The 16,278-nt window shown below is 46.9% G+C and overlaps 1 protein-coding gene across 5 annotated transcripts in view; it reads right to left on the reverse strand.

Annotated features, from left to right (window-relative positions):
- Slc9a5 (solute carrier family 9 member A5) overlaps positions 1 to 16,278 on the reverse strand; it is a 23,373-nt gene continuing 7,095 nt past the window's right edge. For 3 of the 5 annotated variants that reach the window (XM_047527832.1, XM_047527830.1, XM_047527833.1), the window contains 14 exons: positions 15,514 to 15,677; positions 15,243 to 15,321; positions 14,807 to 14,984; positions 14,068 to 14,288; positions 13,642 to 13,844; positions 13,329 to 13,418; positions 13,163 to 13,233; positions 12,317 to 12,446; positions 11,768 to 11,856; positions 11,480 to 11,606; positions 6,007 to 6,177; positions 5,441 to 5,510; positions 4,796 to 4,930; positions 1 to 1,427 (listed from right to left, as the gene is read on the reverse strand). In XM_047527832.1, the coding sequence (XP_047383788.1) occupies positions 955 to 1,427; positions 4,796 to 4,930; positions 5,441 to 5,510; positions 6,007 to 6,177; positions 11,480 to 11,606; positions 11,768 to 11,856; positions 12,317 to 12,446; positions 13,163 to 13,233; positions 13,329 to 13,418; positions 13,642 to 13,844; positions 14,068 to 14,288; positions 14,807 to 14,984; positions 15,243 to 15,321; positions 15,514 to 15,677 (2,201 nt within the window). In that variant the 3' untranslated portion in view covers positions 1 to 954. Of the gene's footprint in view, positions 1,428 to 4,795; positions 4,931 to 5,440; positions 5,511 to 6,006; positions 6,178 to 11,479; positions 11,607 to 11,767; positions 11,857 to 12,316; positions 12,447 to 13,162; positions 13,234 to 13,328; positions 13,419 to 13,641; positions 13,845 to 14,067; positions 14,289 to 14,806; positions 14,985 to 15,242; positions 15,322 to 15,513; positions 15,678 to 16,278 lie in introns of those variants that run through there. The other 2 variants (XM_047527831.1, XM_047527834.1) reach the window with 2 other exon arrangements.

The raw sequence follows: 16,278 nt of genomic DNA on the forward strand, positions 1-16,278 counted from the left end.
TCCATCTGAGAGATTTTTTAATATATCTTAGGTCCAAGGTACAAAACACAAGGCAGGGGCTAACCCCAGGAAAGTCACTTGCTACTCAGTCAGCCCGGGCTACCACTGCAGCCAGGCATCTCAGTCCCAGGAGCAATGGAGCAGTAGCCCTGGAGTACCTGGTTCCTTCCCTGTTTGAGGAATGTTGAGATGGTGACATGGGAGCCCAGAGGCCACTGTGTCCCCTCCTCAGAAAACCCAGATCCAAGGATCAGAAAGTCCCAGACTTGGGCCCATAGTAGTAGATCCCCAAAGGAACCCAGGCTAAGAAGCAGTCCTAAACTGAAGCCCGGCCCAGCACCCTGGTCCTAGAAAAGGAAGAACCATTATCCCAACACCTGGAAGCAAAGGGAAAGACCTCAAGCAAGAATTAGAGGCAAAGATGCCCACTACCCTAAAAAAAAACCCAACTGACTATGGGTAGCCACCCAATAGGGCACCCAAGCCCAAGGTTGAGGCCTGCTCCCTCTCCTACCCCAGTCCCTCTGAGGACCAGCCTTACTGAACCTACTGCCAGGGCACTGTCCCTGACCTGGTACTGGGGACAGGGTAAAGGGCAGGAAAGGCCAGGAAAGGAATGATGCCCTTATTTTAGGGGCAGGAACAGCTAGCTGCCTACAGTGAGCCCAGGAAGGCCCCTGGGGAAGGGACATCAGCTACACAAGTCACTGGGCCCAGCCCCTAGAACTTTGGACAGAGTACTGAGCCATTACTGAAATGGCTAGGAGCAGGGATGAGAAGGGTCCCTGTGAGGACCAGCCCAGAAGACCCTTCTGACCATCCCCAAGGAAGCCCAGTTGCTGCTTCAGTCCAGACCCTTTTGACCCCATGTCAGGCTGAGTGAGCTCCTCTGCCCATTGCCTAGGGAACACTTCCCACAGGGGTTCTATCACCTACTCTTCCCCAGAGAGGCTGCTACAGCCGCCCCCCTCTGTTGAATTGAATGCACCAGTGGGAATTAGCAGTGCCTGGGCTAAGATGGGTGTGGTTCTTATGGCCCATGAGGGGCTGTAGCTCCTGCTGCTGGGAGATATCAGCACTGCTCTCACTTCGAGATCGGCCAGCCTTGGCCAGGCTTGGGGGAAAGGCAAAGCTAGGGCGGGGATCAGAGGACAGATCAAGAGGGGCCTGGGGCTCTTCAGTACCCAGTGGATGGGGGGGCAGGCGGGTTAGAGTGGGGGCCTGGGTACAAGGAGGGGAAGCCAGGCTCTCCAGGGATGAAATGCTCTGGTTCCAGCCCGTCTGCATATCCACAGGAACAATCTTGGTGGTTTCTGAAGACACATACACTGCCAGGTCCCCCTGCCCACTCTTCCAGGGTAGCTCCTTCTCTGCACAGGTTGGAGAGGGGGGGATGATGCGTGGGCTAGGACATATCTCAAGGCTTCCTGGGAACAGAGAGTACACGTGAGTTCATTACCAGTGTAGTGGAATCCTTCTCAAGTAGAAGCATATTCTTATAAGTAAATTCATTCCATGGTTGTCATATTACACCCATTTGTGCAATTATTCAATGAATGTCTTGCTCTCCCTTGTCTTTCCAGCAGCTACCACAGGGCTGGGCACAAAGCAGTTGCTCAGGAGTTACCTATTACTGAACAAATGGAAGTAGCTGCTGTAGAGGAAGCAGGAACCAGATAGGAAAAGTCTCATCTCCCATCACACTAACCAAACCTGCAGCACCAGTCCTCAGGAACTGCACCCTGCCATGCCCCAGGCCAACCAGCCAGCATGAGAGAGACAGGCAGCCAGGGAGAGAAAGGCCCTGAGTCTCTAGGCCAAAGGCTTTGTTGCTGGGCATGCTGCTTGAGCACTCACCACAGCCCTTCGTAAGACCAGAGCCAAGGATCGTGATCTCATACTAACCTAACAAGTGGGCTGAAGCTCTGCTGCAAATGGGATGGCAAGATAAGGAATGGGAACTGAGAATCCCAGAAGTGCAGGCAGCTGAATTACAGGAAGTCTGAGATTCTAAACTGAGGAAAAACTGAGCTCTCCAAAGTCAAGTATGATCCCTTGCACATAAGAGATGTGCAGTGTGTATCTGTTCATTGATAAAGTTCCCCATGGGGATCAAATCTAGGGTCTCATACATACTAGGTAAGTGCTTTACATGGAGCTGCACTTCTAGTCGCCCCCTCAAAAAACTTTTTTAAAAAATGTTCTATTTATAATTTTTAAAAAATATTTTTAGTTATAGATGGACACAATACCTTTATTTTATTTATTTATACGTAGTGCTGAGGATTGAACCCAGTGCTTCACACATGTGAGGCAAACTCTCTACTGCTGAGTCACAGCCGCAGACCCCCAAAAAACTTGATTATGTTATAAAATATATTGATATAAATAAAAGTTAAATTATCTCTTGAAAGACCTGGAATATTAAAATTTGGTAACCAAATACTCAAACAACAAAAACCATCAGTATTTACCTTTAGAAGATGCTAGGGAACCAACCTCTTGGTCTGAAGACTGAGAGATAAAGGAAAGGATCAAGCACTTATATAACCATTCTTTCCCATTTGACTGTACCTCAAAGTAACCAAATAATTGATTAGGGGAAGTTTTACAGAAGAATTCCTGCTAACAAATGCAGACAAAAAGGGGCTGGGGCTGTGGTTCAGTGGTGGAGCGCATACCTAGCATGAGTGAGGCTCTAGGTTCAATCCTCAGCACCATATAAAAATAAATATTTAAAATAAAGGTATGTGTTCATCTACAGCTAAAAATATTTTTTAAATGCAGATGAAAATATAGAAACTGGTTGTGGTGGTACATGTCTTTAATCCCCACTACTTAGGAGACTGGGGCAGAAGGATTACAAGTTCAAGATCAGCTTCAGCAACTTAGTGAGATCCTGTCTCAAAAATAAAAAGGGTTGAGGACATAGCTCAAAATAGAGTGCCCCCAGGTTCAATCCCCCATACTTAGAAAGATACAGAATATCACCATTATATGACCCCCTTATGAATTGTTGGATCTGGCAGTGATCAACAGCTGCCAAGAACATTTAGTGAAAGGCAAATGAATAAACTGGGCATGGTAGCACACTCCTGTAATCCCAGGTAAGGCAGGAGGATGGCAAGTTTGAGGCCAGCCTCAACAACTTACTGAGACCCTCAGCAACTTAGTGAGACCCTGTCTCAAGATTAAAAATAAAAAGAGCTGAGGATGGAGTTCAGTGGTAAAGTGCCCCTGGATGCAATCCCTGATACCAAAAGAAAAAAAAAAAAAGACAGAAAAAAAAAGGCAAATGAGTAACTTGCTAATGGATACAGCAGGAAACAATATCTGAGTCCAGTGATTTATGTTAGCCTAATGAAAAGAAAGACAACAAAGCCAGGTACAGTGGCATATGACTCAAGATGTGACAATCAAACATGTCTCCAGACATGGCCACAGCTCCTCAGGGATGCAAAATCTATTCACACCCCAACCCTTGAGAACCACTACTAAAGGATAAAAGGGACTTATCCACCAAATGAAATGTGTGGGTCTTACCTGGATTTCTATTTGCACAAAACTGTTATAAAAAATATTAAGACCATTAGGAAAATCTGAACACAGACTAGAATCTTTGATGATAAAGATTTTACATGTGGTAATGGCATTGTGGTTATATTTTTAAAAAAAAATCCCTATTTTTATGCTGAAATATTTATTGATAAAGTGATATGATACTTGAGATTTTCTCCAGAAGAACCCAGTGGAGCCAGGCACGGTGGTGCACACCTATAATCCCTGCAGCTTGGGAGGCTAAGACAGAAGGATCGAGAGTTCAAAGCCAGCCTCAGAACTTAGTGCCAATGAGGCACTAAGCAACTCTGTGAGACCCTGTCTCTAAATAAAATGCAAAATAGGGCTGGGGATATGGCTTAGTGGTTGAGTGCCCCTGAGTACAATGCCTGTACCTCCCCACCAAAAAAAGAACCCAGTGGAGCAAGGGTCATAGGTAAGGATAATAGTGAAATAAGAGTGGCTATGAATAAGTCAGTACTAAAGCTGGGTAAAGAACAGATGGGAGGGGCCAGAGATATAACTCACTTGGTAGAGTGCTAGCCTCACATGCACAAGGCCTTGAGTTCAATCCCTGGCACCACACACACACACACACAAAAAAAAAAGAGAGATGGGAGTTTAATCTCCTGTTCTATCATTATATATTTTGAAATTTTCTGCAATAAACCTATCTAAAAAGTCACCTGACAATGCTTAAGCCAACCAACAGTGATACCTAGCATTATGATTGAATTTGATCTTCACATGCAGAAACATGCATATATCATTTTTATCTATACTAATTCCATTTTGTTGAATTCAGATTCCTCCCCCAGGTTAGGCACTACCCTTACTCTAGGCTCCACCTGAGGGCAGGTGTGATGAGCCTGGTTCACAGCAGAGCCTGCTATTAGGTTAGCTATCACCTCATGCTTCTCAAGGAGGAATAGCACTGAGAGGCTATAGGTTTTGTAGTCATATAGGTCAGGTTCTAATTCTGGTTCTGCCATGTGATGCTGGACAAATGACAAGTCCCTTAGGATCTATGAGCTCAGTTTCTCCATCTTGGTTGTTGTGAGGGTTGAACCAGATTATATATATCAACTTTCTCTTAGAAAGGAGATGCTCAGTAAACGCTGGTAGGTGATTAAAATAGTGAATAGGAAAAGGAAGTTGTCTGGAGCAGACACCACGAAAGCAGAGAAGAAAATCAGTTTGCTCCAAAGGGAAGGGGAGACAGTGAGGAAGCCATTACCTGAGAATTTGCCCTCTTGGAGAACCTCACTGGTGGCCCGAGCCACAAAGATGATCCCCTCGTCGTCCTCCTTTTCTGTCTCTGAACTGTCGCTCTCCTCTTCCTCCTCAGACTCCACAGTTAGTATCACAGCAGCTGGATAGGCACAAGAGCTGAGTTGGGATGGGAGCAACCCAGCAACCCCAAACCAGCTCCTGTTCTCCCAGGCAGAGTCTATATTTACAGTGGTGCCTGTTTTTTCCTCTGGCTCTTTTGGGCACTGGTCTAGTGAGAGGAAGGGAAGGGAGACTGCAGAGCCTGAGAAGGCAACCAGAAGGAGCTAAGCCCTTGGAGGAGACTGTGAGGGTCACACCTTCTAATTCCTCTTTCCTCTTGGCCCCAGATCTCACCATCAACTGACAACATGAGTGCCAGAAGGGCTGGGAGGTCCATTAACACTCTGTCCACAAGGAACTAGTTTTTCGTATGGGACACTAAGCTTTTCAAACATTGAAAGCAAGAGTGCCCTTCTAGTCCCTGATGGGTGAAACCCAGTCCATGGTGCTGAATGCACCCAGAGGTGCACTTCAGGATTCTGGCAGATGATTCCTGCCCTTCCCAACTCCCTTCCATCCTTGAACCCAGCCACCCCCACTCCCTGCTTGCCTGTGTCCTGAAAGCCCAGGTCTCGAGGAGGTTTCCCATTTGTAGCCTCAGCATTAGCCACACCATCCTTCTGAGGACCAAGAGAGAAACCCTGAGCTTCTTTCCCTGGCTCTGCACCCCATCCCTGCCTTCTGGTAGGGTCAACAGGAGGACAAGTCTTCCTAACCCAGCAGGGGAGGGAATTTGTGTCAATGTCCATGGTTCTGCCATCCCTGTTAATTGCCCAGCCAGAGGAGTGTGAAATTTGAGTAACCCATACCCCAGCAAGGGGTCTGGATGCATCTGCTGGGCTGACTGAGGGGCTCCTGGAGTTGCTCAAGGAATCTACCTTTCCACTGCTGTTACATCTCTGGTAGCAAGTGACTACACAACCAAGAGGCTGCTTCCCCTTTGAAGACCTCCGCTTACTCTAGGGCCCCAGGAGGATCTAAAAGGGAACTCAAGCTGCTAGACATCAAATCCCTGAGGATGATTCAACTAGGGGTTCCCTTATGCTAGATTCCAGCACACAGGGACTCAAAATTGTGTGCCCAGGTCCAAAGAGGACTCCCAGAGAAAGGACGTGCCTTCTTGCGGCTGGCTTTGCGGGTTCGTGGCTTGTTCTTAGTGAAGCAGATGTTGTGCTTGGTGGACTTAAAGGACTCCAGACGCCGCTTCATGTTCTGCTGGAAGATCTCCTTGTCCTGCCGCTCCTGCGCATCCTCAGAGATGAAGTGGCGGCTGCAGCTGGCTTTGTACTGGCAATGACAGCCCCACCCTGCCATGAGGCTGGATGCCTTGGCCTCCCACAGGAACCCCAGGCCATAGTCCCAACATGTTCACCACAGGTTCTGCCAGCCCAACTTTTCCAGAACTAGCTATGGATTAAAACAAAACAGTATCATGGGAACTCATCCAGAGACTGTATTCTAGTTCACTGTAGGAAAACTTCCCTTTATCCTAGAATCGATTCTACCAAATCTGTTTTTCCCCATCCCCTGCTGCCCTTTTCCCTGAATTGAAGTGACTGAAGGCACTGTCTTATTCCCTGGGCCTACTACAAGACTACAGGGGCCATTTCCTTCTTTGTATATACATTTATCTGAATGTGGCTCATATATCTATGGCTAACCTGGCCCCTTCTAACTACACAGGATCCCTTCTCCAGCTGAACTTTCCAGCTAGCTATTTCCACAACAACCATCATGAGACCCAGAATGCATTTGAGGCATTCATAACTATCTCCTCTGACACCCTGGACCCTTTCAATTCCAACAGCTATCTACTTCAGAGTCATCCCCTTCATCTCTGTTTAAAACTCTTAAAAAGATCCAAGCCTACTGTGCTCTCAGGCAGCCTACCTCTGTCTCTGTCTTCAGCATCTTAGTCACATTTCCAATATCTCATGGTAGGTAATCCCCCAAAGTACTGCCAAGTGTCCCAAATCACCCATCTTGCCTCATACCCCATCTGCTCCCTTTCCTATCACTCTTATTTTCTGCTTCCCCAAATCAGTTCTGAGAGCTTCCTTTAAGTCTCCCATCTCTGCCCTCTTTGACCTATGTGCACAGAGATGCCCCCCTCTTTCTCTCTCTCTCCTGGGGGTGAAGGGGTCTTATCACTCCCCATCCCTGGCCTTGGCTTTGCTCAATTCACTCCTTCCTGCCTCCATCAGTACTCACTATAGTTTCTCCACTCTCCTGCATTTTCACTCCTTCCCTTGCCACTGCTCACTTCTTCTCTTCTTTTGGTAAAGCTCCTGCCCGTGCCTCCTTGAAGAAAGCCTTTCCATTAGCGTCACTGCCTCCCTTTTATTGCCAGACCTATAATTTGATTCTGACACTTTCCCTCATTCTGCCTAGGCACCAGCCAGGCCTTGGTGCAACGTCCTGCTCTCCTTGCCCCAGGCCTGAAACATCTGCTACTGCTACTCCAAGAGTTCCTTTTTTCTCCTTTGCTGGTTCTCTATCCCTTTCTTCCAAGTGCATTCCTCAGTATTATCTTCTCTTGCCTCCAAACTCTCTTCCCGGAGAACTTACTCATTCTCTCGACTTTGACTATCCCAATGATAGTCTGTAGTTTCCAAACACCAGCTTTAAGACTAGTTACATCTGAATCACTTGTTAAGAACACAGACTTTTAATCCCACTCTATACTACAGAATCAGAATCTCCAGAAAGTAAAGCCAGGAATAATTGAGCAAGCTTCCTGGGGGATTCTCATATAGCTAGACAAAGAAACTTCTGATATAGACTGCTACGAAATCTTTCTCTCCAGTCCTCATCTCCCTCTTCAATGATAACTTTATCTTTCTAGCTGCCTCTTGGATGCTTCTGTCTCTCTCTCTAATGATATTTCTAGGAAGAACATGAGGAATTATGGATTGTGTTGTATAACTAAGTGGATTCAGGACTGGTTGAGTAACCATACCCCAAAAATGCTTGATCCATGTCAGTCTGGAGGAAAGTCTTTAGTAGCATGCCACAGGGCTTTGTCCTCAGCTCTATTCTGTTCACCATTTTTATGTTGATTTGGATGAGTAAAAAATTAACAAGCTTAGCAAATTTTCAGATGATATGAATCTGAGGAGACATAGGATCCAAACGATGGAATGATGGGCTAAATTAAATAAGATGACATTTAACAAGATAAGCACACATTTATTCCTTCTTTTTAAATTGACTGCATGAGAACTAATTAGACTGAACCCTTTAAACAATCTAGACACACACACACATACACATTATGTATATCATTATATACTAATGTAATACAATAAGAAGTACATGGCATACCAACTGAATGTCTCTGAATCTTATCAGGCCTCAAGATGTAATGACCAAAGGGATAGAGGAGCATGTTAACTATCACCATTAGAATATAATCATCAAAATCTAGAAAATTCTCTAAGATAAAGTATCTAGTTTCTTCAATACATAAATACCAAGGGAGAAAGAAGAGGAAGAAGAAACTATTTTAGTGTTTTTTTTTTTTTAATGAAGAGATATATTTCCCAAGTACAAATTTTGGACTTCATTTGGATCCTGATTTGAAGAAACCAGCTAGAAAAAGATATTTATTGAACACTGTTTGATATAAGAAGGAATTGTCATTTTTGTGATAATAGTACTATGATTTATTTTTTAAAATATTGCTTGCCAACTAAAGATACAAACTGAAATATTTAGAGATTATGTGATATGATGTCTGAAGTTTTAAGATGAAAGTGTTCACTGGGTGCAGTGGCATATGCCTGTAATCCCAGTGACTCGAGAGACTGAGGTAGGAGAAGCACAAGTTCAAGGCCAGTCTCAGCAACTTAGTGAGACCCTGTCTCAAAATAAGAAAAAAATTTTAAAAGGACTAGGGATGTGGCTCAGTGGTGAAGCGCCACTGGGTTTAATGTCCAGTAACTACCGCCTCCCCCCAAAAAAGATAAAAGTGTGGAAGGAAAGCAGTATGGCAATTCCCCACCAAAACTAGGATGGAACCACCATATGATCCCCGTATCCTACTCCTCAGTATTTGTCCAAAGGAAATCAGCATTATAGTGATAAGAGTCACGTCAGTGTTTACATCAACACAATCCACAGTAGCCAAGTTATGGAACCAGCCCAGATGCCCATCAATAGATGAATGTATTAAGGAAATGTGGTATATATACACAGTGGAGTTTACTTAGCTATAAAAAAGAATGAAATTATGGCATGTGACAGTGAGCGGATAAAATGGAGAACCTCATGCTACATGAAATAAGCCAGATTCAGAAAATCAATGGTGGAATGTTTTCTCTTATATGCTGAATCTAAAGCAAAATAAGGGGGAAGATCAGTGGAACAGAAAAAGGAGATTTAGAGGGAGGGAGAAGGGATGGGAAAGAGGAGGAAATATGCAGAGTGATTTTAACAAAATCACACTATATGCATGTATAAATATACCAGTCAATTCTACCTTTATGTATATCTATAAAGCACCAATCAAAAATAAAATGAGGGCTGGGGATTTAGCTCAGTTGGTAGAGTGCTTGCCTAGCATGCACAAGGCCCTGAGTTCAAAAAAATTTTAAAAGGACTGGGGATGTGGCTCAGTAGTGAAGCGCCACTGGGCTTTAATTAATTAATTAATTAATTAAATAAAATGAGGGGCTGGGGTTGTGGCTCGGTGGTAGAGCGCTTGCCTAGCACATGTGAGGCACTGGGTTTGATTCTCAGCACCACATATAAATAAATGAACAAAATAAAGATCCATCAATATCTTAAAAAAAATTAAGGGTCTTTCCTTCAAAAAATAAAAATAAAGCGGAAGGAAGACCAGTAGAATGGTAGAATAGAGGAAAGGAGGAAGGTGATTAGGGGGAGGGAGGAGGAAAGAGAAAGGCGGAAACACAGGGGCTTGAAATGGAGTAAATCAAATTCCATGCACGTATGATCTTGTCAAAATTATCTCAACTATTATATATAATTTATAATGCACTGATTAAAAAAAATGGGCAGGGTGTGATGAAGCTACAGAATGTAACAAAATTTATTATGCATCCATAATTATTAGAGGTGGGTAATGGATAAATGAGAATTCTTATCTCTACTGAAATTATGCACAAGAAAAAATGTTAAAAGAATATAAACCTATGGGTACGGTGACGCACAGCTGTAATTCCAGCTATTTGGGAGACTGAGGTAAGAGGATTGCGAGTTCAAAGCCAGTCACAACAACTTAGTGAAACTCTCAGAATTTAGCAAGACCCTGTCCCAAAATAAAACATAAAAAGGACTAAGGATGTAACTTAGTGCTAAAATGTCCCTCAGTTCAATCCTGAGTACCCACCACCAAAAAAAAAAAAAAAAAAAAAAAAAAAAAAAAAAAAAAAAGAAGAAGAATATAAAGCCCACAGATTAGACAAGACAGTGTTTGCCAGCCATTAATTAAGGAAGGCACAGGGGTCTGGGGTCTGGCAGATTTTGAGAACAATATGGGGTCCCCAGATAGTGAACCAAAGCCTGAGTGATCATGGACTGCAGGAAGACCATGGCAAGTTTTAAAACTAGAAAGGTGAGAACGCCCTCAGCCTTGCCATAGTCAGTCAGAGTTAGAGTAGCACCTTCCATTCTGGGTCCCCTTTCTCTAGAGAAGACACACCAGAGGTAGGAGATGATGGCTTGAGGCATGAGGGCCTATATGGAGAGAGCTGTCTTGAAATCTTTGAAGCTTATTCAGCATAGATACTTAGTCAAATCAGGATGTGGGTGCAAGTTAAAAGAAAGTCAATTCTGTCTCACTGGTCTAAAGAACCTTGCCTGTTAAAACTGCCAGAGATGGGCTGGGGTTGTGGCTCAGTGGTAGAGTGCTTACCTCACATATGTGAGGCACTGGGTTCAATTCTCAGCACCACATATAAATAAATGAATAAAATAAAGGTCCATCAACAACTAAAAAATATGATTAAAAAAAAAAAAACCTGACCAGGATGGTGGCAGCTAACTTCCTATTTTAAAAGGTTTGAAATAATGGCTTGCTGCCCCCTTGTGGGGTTGCAACAGATTCCCTCCTGTGTGGGCTGGGCCTTTCCAGCCCTAAAGTTTCATGATCTGTGTTGAATGAACTCATGTTTCCTAAAACATGTCTGCCTCCCCCATGCTGATCCCAAAAGCTTCCTCAACACCTTTGCTTCTGTGACCACTATTCTCCAAGAACCCTCAGATGGCCCCCTAACCAGTTCCTCCTCTCCCCTCATGGCCAATCCTCAGGTCCTTTGTGCTCCTCTTCCTCCCACCACCTAGCTTGAATCTGAAGTATTTCTCTCCAGCTTCCCTACTGGGTCTCCAGCTTTCAACTTGCACCCTCTGATCTGCACTGTGCTACCAGAGAAGGCCAATCCTTCCTCCAAATCAACAAGCCAAGGTTTCCTATTGCCAACAGGATGAAACCCCATTGGCAACACTCTTCAACTGAGCATTTATAGCTTACCACAATCTGGCACCAACTGCCTCTTGAACTTCAGTCATACCTCCCAAGATCACCCCCACCCAGCCCCTGGACCTCTTATGTCCTGCCTGCTCTCACCCTGCGGCGTGGCTTGTAGAGGCCTCCACAGAGCAGATGATGCATCACAGCATCCTCACGGTCCCGGCCGCTGCGTACCGTATCAATCACCTGCAGATCCAGACACGCTCCACTGCCACTCTCCCTCCTGCAGGAGGCAGGGACATGTGTGCTAGGGAGGGGGCAGGAGGCACAGGCTTGGGGAAGAACAGAAGCAAAGGTGCTGAAAAATCTTCCCCAGAAGGAATTTGTAGAGAGGGCCCAGTGGAGAAGTGCTTGGGGAAGGGGAAGAGGCTTCAATGGACTCACAGCAGGTTGGTGACAGAGGTCTCTGCCACAGAATTGCGACTGGGCATAGAGGGCAGAGTGAGGCCTGTGGAGGACAACACATGGCCTCCCTGCAGAGGTCAAGACCAAAGTCAGACAGCAATCAGATGGCAGGTGGCCCAGAGCGTCAGAGGATAATAAAGAGAACAAAAATAGTTAATTATTTCTTTTGCTCTTTTGATGTGCTAGATACTGTAGTAACACTTTATATGTTGAATCCATAAAATCTGACATAGCTTATTTCTGCTTTCTTATGACTGAGGAAATAGGCTCAGACATAAGTGGTTTACCAAAGGTTACACACCTGTGATAATAGTTGAACTACATCTGCTGACTCCATTGTCCAGATGTTTCCCATCTTTCTATACTGCTTGCCAGACTCTGAATGTCAGTACCAGTTCAGGCTTAATTCTGCCACTTCATAAGACTATGGATCTAGCTGGGAACTCCAAACTCCCAGCTAACAAGCCTGCCTGTTGCCCCTTTCTGTCCTGCTCTGTTGGCAATATGCTCACCTACTCACTGGCCCACCTGGTCCACGAAGCTGATGGCATCCCGGATATTGAGTCTGTAGTACACATCCCAGATCTGGTCCCGGATGCGGTAGGCTGACCGCCGCATCAGCAGCTGACTCAGGTACTTCTTGTCAAACTGCTCCCACCTATAGAAGATGCCAGGCCCAGCCCTGAGTACCATCCCCAAGGCCTGGCTGGCTGGCCCTTCCTCAGACGGGGCAGGGACACCACCAGCACTGGCCTGGCTTTCTTGGAATGGGTCTCAGCCAGGGAGAATCTCAAGGCTAGTCCCTGTTCTGTAAAATTTACAGTGCTGGGGAAAGCCTGACATTAATTAAAGTTATTATTAATAACTATAAAATTGCAACCATGAAAGAACTAACAAGGATAATTATAGAATATGATAGGGATTTGTCCTGCTCAGGGAGGCCAGGGAAACCCTCCCTAAGGAATTGATGCTTATGGTGAAATCTGAAGGATGAACAGAAGTTAGGTTAAGAGTGAAGCAAGGGAGTGTTCTAGTAGAGAGAACATGTGCAAAGGTCCCATTGGACAGACCCAGGGATCTTGTTGGGTCCTGAGGCTCTAACAGGGTCCAAGTAATTAGCAGGAAGACCATCGAAGACATAGCAGAGCATGATGGGGCTGGAATCTGGTAAGTGCCAGATCATGCAGGGCCAGGTGGGCCATACTAGGGAGCCTTGTCTTATCCTGAGCACTGGAATACTACTCTAATGCTCCAGACAGAAGTCACCTAGCCTGAACCTGGTTGTGTCCCTTCTTAGAAGGGTGGCACACCCCCCATGCTTCCCTGACTGGTGGGGCTGCTGCTGTTGAAGGAGCCTCGGGGCAGCTCCCTCACCTGTCCCTCCAGTAGTGGTAGCCATGGTGCCCCACAACGTCCTCCACTGCAGCCAGAATGTGGTCAAAAGTCTAGAAGGGGGTGGGTAGGGGGACTGGATCAGGACTGTGCCAAAATAGGAGAAGGGAGAAAGGGACAGGTGGAGGGTTGGGGTTCTGATACCCACGTGCTCATGCAGCTCCTGGTTCAGGGTGGGTTTGTGATGTTCACTCCTCTTCACCTTCAGCCACTTGACCAGTGGTTTGATGGTCAAGCCCTATGGACAGGCAGGAGGTGAGCCCTGCCCTAATCAGTTCCCTGCTGCCTTTCTCTTTCCCATGATAGGCCTTAGCTCTGTCCCCCCACTCCACTGCACTCAAGGTCTTTTAAGTTAGGTTTCCACTTCCGCCAACAGGAGGAGGAGTCCCTGTCCCATAGGCTCCAAGAGTTCCCCAGGGCCTACTGGACCCTTTCCCCACCAGCCTCATGGGCACTCCCACCTGCACAATGACTGTGAAGAAGACCACAACAATAGTGGTGGCCACAAAGTAGTCCTTGGCTGGGACCTTGGTCCTATCCAGCAGGATGACGAGAGCAAAGGCCACAGCCCCCCGCAGGCCCCCATAGGACATCACCACCTGGTCAATCTTGTCCAGAGGGACCAGCCGGAACTGATTCAGCATCCACGTCTGCAGGACTACGCCTACAGCAGGAGGGAGGCCAGCAGGAGCAAGGTGTTGGGAGTGGAAGACACTGGGAGTAGATGGCACCAAGTATCTGGGCTAAGGTCTGGCAAGGACTAGGAGATGTGAGCAATAGGGGGAGGCTGAGGAATTGACAAGGATGTGGACTCAGATTAGGGAATGAGCCTGCCAGGGGAGGGGAGACAAGGAGGAAAGTGGGGAAACAGAGGGCGCCAGCAATACCGAGGGCTCGGAAGAACAGGATGAAGAAGAGAGTGCCCAGCACCAGCCCAGAGTCCCAGGCCCACTTAGAAGAGTCCACAGCGGAGATGCCAAGCAGCATGAAGATGACAGTCTCAGCACAACTGGCAAGGGTCTTCATTGTGTATTTAACAGCTGTGCGTGACTTATGGGAGATGTTGGCCTCCACATACTTCTTACAGCCCAGGCCACACATGGTCACCCTGGGAGAGAAATGGAGAGACAGAATAAGTGAGAAGGAGTTCCAGGAGACTCAGCCTCCAGGGTTTGAGCATGCTGCAAGAGTGGGCATTGTCCAATACAGGGTGTCAGACTCAGAGGCAAAACCTAGGAAGGCATGGACACTGCAAGTCAGTGGTGGTCCTGGGAGTATAGATCTCCAGGCTTCCACATGGTACCTCCAGGAGAGGAAATGAGGAGAAACATGCTCCTACTAGCAGACTCTGAAGCATCTTTTGGAGCACTGTGGTCACCATAGCCAGTGGTCCCAGGCCTTGAAGTCAGAGGAAGAGTGGACCCTGGAGTACCCAGTTTTGGGTACCCAGACAGATTTGGAGGATTATCTGAGGTTTACTATCTCTCCAAGGGAGACTGAGGAACCAATACATGAGGGCTCAAGAAAGCCTACAAACTGCTCAGGGTCCCATTTCTGTCCATCTGAGAGGCAACCATCACCAGTGCCCCCTCCCAGCTGCCTGCCTGCAAGGCTCCCAGGACTCACGCAAGAATGGCAGAGAGTGAGGCCATTTCAGCAGTGAGGTAGGCTGCATAGGCGAGGAGGAAGACCAGCAGCGGCTCGATGATGCGGACCCGCTTGGTGAAGCGTGTGGTCAGGGCCAGGAGGAAGGCAAAGACTAAGCCCACGGCTGCCCCGCCCAGACTGACCACAAACAGGGAGGCTGGGGGAGGAGTGGGTTATCAGCATGACCCCTGGCCCAGACCCTCCCAAGGCTGACAAGAGTGCTGCCTGGCAGGAAGTGGAAGAGGATACCCACCACACTCCCCAGGGCTCAGGATCCCAGGGCTAGCCTTGCCCAGACCCCATTTCTCCATAGAGGAGAGTAAGAAATGAGGCAACCCAAAAGGCCTCTGCTGTCCTGTTGCCAGGAGGGTGGGACTCAGCAACCTGGGGGAGGCAGAGAGGGGGAAATACTGACCGACTCCTTTCAGGTAGTCAGTGACCTGCACATTGGCAGAGCCCATCTCCACGAAGGAGTTGCAGACCTTGTACAGCACCTAAGTGAAAAGAGGAAATTCAGGAGCAAGTGAGAGGGAGGCAGCAACTTGGGCCCCTGGGAGAGGGGGAAAGCTGAGACCTCTTTCTTCCCAAGGGTACCAGAAGGAAGGGTCTGAGCCTGCTTAGATGCCCTGCTAGTCAGAAGTTGGCAGCCTGAGGTCAGGGGATATCAGCCTGCTGAGAACTCTCACCACGGTGACTGCATCATTGAGTAGGGACTCCCCAAAGACGATGATAAAGAGAGTCTCATTGACGTGCACCTCCTCAAAGACAGCCAGTACAGCCACAGGGTCCACTGCTGAGATGAGGCTCCCAAACAGCAGGAAATCCAGCAGGCCAGCCTGCACCCTAGGGGCTATCAAGGGAGAGACAGGAGACAGACCAGTAATTGATGAAGATGCCCCCAACTCATGTGGCAATCACTGGAGCAGACCAGATGCTAACCTCACTGATAAAACAGGAAGCCCAAAGAGGACTTGGGAAGGTGAGGAGAGCATTGGCCTGCAGGTCAGGGGACTTGAGCCAAACTGCCTATTCCCAAGGCCTGGCTTTGCCACTCATCAGCTGTGTGGTATGGGCTATGTCACTGTCACATGACTTCTATTAGCCATGTCTCCTCATCTACCCATCTCACAAAATGGCTGTAAAAACCAACCCAGGAGATTGTTAAAAAGGCTCTGTGTAACCTGAAAAACTAAGGTGGCACTGATAATAAAAACTGCAGCAATAGTAATAATAGCTCCCAGCAAATGGGAATTAGCTGCTGACTGGCTTTGCTAGGGAGGATAACAGAAAAGAGCTTTCTTACACTTCTGCAGTTCTCAGCCAAAGGGAGGTGACACTTAAGTTCTTAGCAAGAGGAGGACAGAAAAGTCCCACAGGTGGTGCATGAACATGTCAATCTCTGTGAGCCTCGGTTTTCCCATGGACAAACTGGAAATAACAATATGCACCTC

The sequence above is a fragment of the Sciurus carolinensis genome, chromosome 16, assembly GCF_902686445.1.
Source record: "Sciurus carolinensis chromosome 16, mSciCar1.2, whole genome shotgun sequence".
Lineage (NCBI taxonomy): Eukaryota > Metazoa > Chordata > Mammalia > Rodentia > Sciuridae > Sciurus > Sciurus carolinensis.